Below are 6,701 nucleotides of genomic sequence, written 5' to 3'. Positions count from 1 at the left end.
CTGCTTGCGTGGCTGCGTTCAGCCCAGTCCGGTGGCGTTGCTCTATGGCTCCCATGCCCGTTGGGCCTTGGAAGGTGGCACCAGGAACTGCAGATGCCTGAGAGTTGTGCTAAGTGGCACCAAAGTGTTTAAAATACAGGATTTCACAGCAGCTTTACCAAAGGAACGAGGGGCCCGGAGACGCGTCTCCGCTGCGCACGCATTAGTGAGAAAATCACCCCGGGCAGTTGGGAGCGCGGAGGAGCAGGGGGAGCTCTGTGGTACAACTGTGCTAGCAGGTAAATGAGGAGGGTTGAGAAAAAAGGGATTTAAATGCACATGCTGGGGTTGGTACAGGCTGAATGCACCCACTGCCCTGGAGACCGCGACGCCGGAGGCTGTGGCGTCTCCCACATCTCGCATACGAAGCTGAAGTTGGTCGATTGCTCTTATGCTCGGCCGTTTCCCTGGACCAATGTGTATTCTAAAAGCACCTCTTGGGCAGCTCTGGTGCTTACCCCGCTGCTCCCTATTGCTTCTTGCTCCCATGGTCTCTCCTTGCAATTGCACGCGCCGGGCGTTGCGTTGCGTTGCGGACACCGCGCTCCTACAGCTGTGTTGCACCCAGGTTAGGTAGCAAGGGTTTGGGGAAGCAGAGGTGTTCGCTGCCTGTGTTCGTTCTTCTCCGAGGATGGATGGATTCTGAGGAAAAAGTTGGATTTAAAAGCTTGAACAAAGCAGGTATTTGGTCACAAAGCCACCCAGCAGCCTCCCCTCGGGAAGGGGCAGCCGCCGGATGCTGCGCGTACGCAGTTTTTCTCTCTTGGAATAGAGTCAGCCCTGCTAGAAGAAAATTAAAGCGCCTATCTCGGGCAAGCCATTAGTTTTGCATTGTTTAGAAAGAAAACCATATTGTATTCGCTCAACAAAACAGCGCAGGGCGTTGAGTGAGTTTTTCCTTGACTGCTGTTCACACTTACGCTTAATATGTAATTTAAAATCTCATTATGCTCTTCGCCATTGTGTTCCTTTTCTCCCGGGAGTGGTGACATATTTACAAATTGCAAGTTAAAATATGCTCCTGTAGTTGACCGCGCGGCTAATGTGCTTTCTCCCGCAGTGACGTCATTTTTTCTGCACAAATAGGGCATGCGTAGGCATTTTTCCCAAGGAATGTTTCATCTCTTTCTTTCTTCAGATCAGGAACGTTGAAACCAACCAGTGTTTGGACAACATGGGCCGCAAGGAAAATGAAAAAGTGGGCATTTTCAACTGCCACGGCATGGGAGGAAATCAGGTAAAATAAAATAATTTTTTAAAAAGAAAAAGTATTATTTGTACAATAATTGCTTCGGTCTGCTGCTGCGTGACCCCAGGCACAACAGCTATCAGGGAAAACCGACTGGGATGCGCCCCGAGCAGTGCGGGAGCTGCAGCCTCACCCGGTTCAGGAGGACGCGGGAAGCCGATTCCTCAAGTAACGGCTGCACACTGGGGAAAACCTATCGGTACACAACTGTAGGTCCCGTGAACCATCCGAGGGAATATATTGAATGTACTCCTGCTGTTTAGAGAGCAGAGAAAGGCTTTTAAAGGTTCAGGTACTAACATTAGAAAATTCGATCACAGATTTTGGTTTACTTTTTGGCGTTGGGGGGAAGAAAGTCTTTTTTTAGAATGAAACGGGCAAGAACCTACGTGACTTGGGGCTGAGTTCGTCTGTTTCTGGAAGAGTTTATTGGTATGCTGCGATAATTTGCTTACTGCTGGGAATGGGTAGATGTGTGTGAGCCGTTTCTGTAGCGGAAGGCCACCGCTTCCAGTAGGTCACGAGGAGTAATTGCTGCAGAGCCATCCGAAGGCAGCTCGCCCGTCGGCCACGGCCAGGTAGCGCAGGCTCCGCGGTTTTCCCTCGCCAGTTCCCTGCTTTACCGGCCGCAGCCGTTCGGTAAGTCATCTAAAAGTGTTCCACACATGAGATGGAACGGAGAGAAACCTTTGGTTTGGCGGCAGACGTTTATTCGCGCGACCGACGCAGGTTAGGCACAAGAAGAGGAGTTGGGCGGTGCTTGTGCAGCTGATCGCCAACCAAATAATCTCCCTGGAGAGCTGGCGGGGTAAGGAAACGCAGCACCCGCTGCAGAGTTTATGCGTTTAGTGCTTTGATTTTATTAATTGCAATATCCTAGGTGAATGCTGGATTTCCTAAGGGGTTCTCAGGAAGTCACTTAGCCCTTCTTGGCTCTTTCTGCCTTTTCCACCTCTCACCATCTCCTGTTTTCCCTAACTTGGCTTTCTGTGTAGCTCTTCATCTTCTGCACAGACCCGTTATGAACAAAACTAGTTATTGCTTATATTTTGTTAGTCCATTTTGCTGATGTACGATTCCCCTTGCAGACTTTTCGTCATTCTTACGGGCTGAGGTGACAAACCTTTGGGGCGGGAACCGTGTAATACTCTGGGTTTGCTGAGGATGCAGCCCCCGGTTGTCTTCAGCGCCGTTGCAATAACTGTGATGAACGGGGAACGAAGGAGCCGTGCCTGCGTGTTAAATAACGGCATCTTTCATTTAGCACAGTCAGGATGAGAATAACGCCTGGAGTCTATGGAAAAACTGAATTGCTGCTGCTTTAAATTGGTAGAAGGAGTCACCGGGGAACGCGGGAAGACGAGCGCAGACGTGTGACGCTGCGGTAACGAAGCCTGGGCAGATGAAATGCAGGATCCCAGTGCTGGCTGTACCCGCTAAGGAGCGTGGCTTCGGCACGCCGTAACGAACGCTGTGAGATCCCGGCAGCGACGATGGCTTTTTGTGTCTAATGTGTAGGTGGCCATCCTTTATGAGGGGGCAGCTACCTGGGGAAAAACAAACAAAAAACCCCACCAACCCAAAACAAACCAAACACCCCCCCAAAAAATCCAAATCCTCACACCCCCGTGGAGCCAAAAATCAGATTTTATTTTTTTTTCAGTTTCTGTGCCAAAATGCTGAATGCATGAAAGCCCTATAGAATAACAGTGGTTTAGAAAAGGAGAAAGGGTTCTGTGGTGGAGGAGAAAGGTTGGAGTGTAGGAAGGTGCCTGCCATCAGCACCATGGGCTGGGCTTGCCAGGGCCGTTGGCTGAACGCGATGGAGCCGAGTTCCTTAGCAACCCCTTAGCCTTGCTAAGCCGAAGGGTTTCCTGCAGATCCCTACTGTGGCTGCTGTGCCGGTCCCCAGCAGGTGCTGCCAACCGGTTCTCTTTTCTTTCTTTTTATTTTTATTACGTTGACCATTTAGTGTAGTTCCAACTGTTGACTCCAGTCAGTGGTAGCTGGTGGTAATTACAGTCTTTCTCGGGATTACGGTGAATCACTCTGAATTACAGCGTTCCTGTCCTTGGGACTGAGCGCCGGGATAAAGGAATTCCTGGCGCTGGTGGTTAGAGGTTGAGGCAACAGCAGAAGGGGTTTTCCATGAGCTTTCCAAAATGTGAAGGTCAGCTCTGGCTTGGCCGTGTCTTGTTCGCTGATGACTGTGGGATGGGATGAGTTGCTTTCATGACATCAAAGGTCTCAGCATAACCTCCTCTTTAGAAATAAAATCCAATCCCTACTTCCAGAGTGGCCGCAGGGAAACCCGTGAGCTGTTCAGGGGCTCCAAGCTGGGCACGTCTTCAGGTCACCCAATAAACTGCAGCTTGAGCCTTCATTAGATTTAATGTCCTGGTGGGATGCATGATCTTGGTGGGTTTGTTTGGGTTTAGTTGAAATACCTTCCTTTGGGCTGAAAAGGAACTGTTAAGAGTATCGAAAACTAAAACTTCTTGTCGTGGTTTAACCCCAGCTGGCAACTCAGCACCACGCAGCCGCTCGCTCACTCCCCCCACGGTGGGATGGGGGAGAGAATCAGAGGAGTAAAAGTGAGAAAACTCATGGGTTGAGATAAAGACAGTTTAATAGGGAAAGCAAAAGCTGCGCACGCAAGAAAAGCAAAGCAAGGAATTCAATCACCACTTCCCATGGGCAAGGGGGTGCTCAGCCACCCCCAGGACAGCTGGGTTCCATCACGCGTAATGGTGACTTGGGAAGGCAAACGCCATCGCTCTGAATGTCCCCCCCCTTCCTCCTTCTTCCCCCAGCTTATATACTGAGCATGACATTCCATGGGCTGGAATAGCTCTGTTGGGGTCAGCTCTCCTGGCTGTGCCCCCTCCCAGCTCGTTATGCCCCTGGCCGAGCAGGAGAAGCTCAAAAAGCCCTTGAGTGGTCTGAGCACTACTTGGCAACAGCTAAAAACATCCGTGTGTTACCAACATTCTTCTGGTACTAAATCCAAACCACAGCACTATGCTGGCTACTGTGAAGAAAATGAACTCTATCCCAGCTGAAACCAGGACACCTGTTCTATAAATCATCTGGGATTAAACCAGGGCTGGATATGTCCAAGCCAAAGGCTGCAGGTGGAGGGCTGGATCTCTGGGACTGTTGCCACAGGAGGTGCTGCCAAAGTCAGCCTGATGAGTATCCAGTCCCCAGCACTGGCTGGGCACCACAGGGCCTTCTGGGCAGGTGAAGCAAGCACACGAGCGTTTCTTTTCATATGGTTAGATTGCATGCTGCATAGGTAGAGAAGGCTGAGAGGGGATCTCATCAACACCTACAAATATCTCAAGGGTGGGGGTCACGAGGACAGAGCCAGACTCTTCCCAGCGGTGCCCAGCGCCAGGACAAGGGGCCATGGGCACAACCTGAAGCAGAAGAGGTTCCAGTTGAACGTGAGGAAGAACTTGTTGACTTTGAGGGTGCCCGAGCCCTGGCCCAGGCTGCCCAGGGGGGCTGTGGAGTCTCCTTCTCTGGAGATCTTCAACCCCCGCCTGGACGCTGTCCTGTGCCCCCTGCTCTGGGTGAGCCTGCTTGGGCAGGGGGGTGGCACTGGGTGAGCTCCCGAGGGCCCTGCCAGCCCCAGCCATGCTGGGATTCTGTGATAAGTAGGAATGAAAAATGGGATTATTTTTTTCTGCCCCCTCAAGAGCTTTCTTTGCATAGTGGAGTGCTGGAGCTGGGTATTTTCTCCTCCAAAGAGTCAGCGCAGTTGTTCTCTGATTCGGGATGGATTTGCCTGCCGGACACCAATCTTCCAAGAAAGTCTCTGATGGAAATGGCGAGACTGCCCGCCCGAGTCACGCGGAGCCTTTTGTAGGTGCCCGTTCTGGGCTTGATCAGGGGCTGAAATGCTTAAGTGATCGGCTGGCCTCGGTAATGACCCCATTTCAGGGAACCAGCAAAATATCCAAGTCCTTGTCCCCAAAGAGACTCAACTGGCAATTGAACCGTGAGACTCCCGGATCCTTTTTGGGTGGTGGGGGAATTGGCTTCGATTCACCAGTTCTGCCTAAGGTGACTTTCAACATTTGGTGTGTAAACAATTTCAGGAGGAGAGGGAAAGTGCTTTCCTTGCAGCTTTCATTAGAATATTTTAAATCAATTGTGAAAGGTGAATTCAAAATTTACCTTTGGGAGCGCCGTAGATGATTAAAGCGGTCGTCAGAATAAATGAGATTTTTCTGTCCTTACTTATGTCTGGTTTATAACTGTCTGTATCACGTGGCGGGCTTCTTCCTTGATTGTACAGGTGCATCCTCAAGACTTAGTTCCACATAATGAGGTATAAAATAAGGGTTTATGAACAATATTCGACTTCGTGTGAGCTGACAAAATACCCTGGCTAAGTGTTTTCCAAAGAAAAGGACGACCAAACAACGGGAAAGGGAAATTCTGGCTGTGGGCTATTGCAGCCCACATATACATATATATATATATATATACACACACACATATAAAAACATAGCTAAAGATTTGTATTGACCGCTCGAGTGATTTCCAGTTAATGATGTTGCCTGGCGTTTTATCGGTGTTGAACAAGCGGGTTAGTTCCTCGGGCTTCCATCGGGAGGAATACTTCGTTAGTTCCTGTTAACGAGAAGGCAGTCGGGAAATTCTCAGCGGTAGGTGAGGCGTCCCGGTTCAGTCTGGCGATGCCACGGTCCCCAGCATCAGCTTTAGTGGACCTGTGGCTTTATGGGGCTTGCTTCTGCCTCTGAACTCGCTGGGTGGAAATGTGGCAATGAAGGCTATTAACAAAAAATAAATACAAAATGTGTTAACTCCTATGAAAACCTGCTAGTGCGCAGAGGCAATAAGTCTGCCTGTATCAGGATTGCAAGCATCGCAAAAGGCCAAGGTGGTGGTGGAAGAGTCGTGGTTCCCTTTCGTTTTGACCAGCCCCACAAAAAGCAGGAGAGAGTGCAAGCGTTTCCGTGTCTGTGTGGAGAAGTGCCGCATCAGTTGTGAGAATATTTTGCGTTCTGTCGTGCTGGGGGCTTTATCAGGGTCTGCTTCACTGGTATCTGCTCGAATGTGTTGGGGACTTGCTTGACCTCTTTTGGCAAACCGATGGGGATTAAGCACGCGGGCAAGCACCTGCAGGTCTTGGGGAGCGCCTCTTGCCCAGGACCTTTCCTCCTGGGATGGAGCATCCCCTCCTCCTGCCCGGCCAGACCCAAAGCTGCGGCACGGCCGCCGGGGACGGCTGGCCACAGCGAATGCCACCAGCCCTTGGGGACGGCAGTGGAAGAAGAGCAAGAAGTGGAAGGAGCTGGCTCCCGAAGCAGGCGTGGTGCCCCGGGAAAGCCACCCGCGCCCGCCGCTGCTGAGCGGGGAGGGCGGGGGCGGCCCCCAG

General features: G+C 51.1%; 1 protein-coding gene across 1 annotated transcript in view; it reads left to right on the top strand.

Annotated features, from left to right (window-relative positions):
* LOC104135266 (polypeptide N-acetylgalactosaminyltransferase 13) overlaps positions 1 to 6,701 on the top strand; it is a 131,640-nt gene that overhangs the window by 105,520 nt on the left and 19,419 nt on the right. Inside the window, exon 9 of the mRNA XM_009648893.1 lies at positions 1,178 to 1,276. Coding sequence (XP_009647188.1) covers positions 1,178 to 1,276 — 99 coding nt within the window. The remainder of the gene's footprint in view (positions 1 to 1,177; positions 1,277 to 6,701) is intronic.

The sequence above is a fragment of the Egretta garzetta genome, unplaced genomic scaffold (assembly GCF_000687185.1).
Source record: "Egretta garzetta isolate BGI_Z169 unplaced genomic scaffold, ASM68718v1 scaffold191, whole genome shotgun sequence".
NCBI lineage: Eukaryota > Metazoa > Chordata > Aves > Pelecaniformes > Ardeidae > Egretta > Egretta garzetta.
The sequence above is the reverse complement of the archived record's forward strand: the minus strand, read 5'-3'. Positions and strand labels throughout refer to the sequence as shown.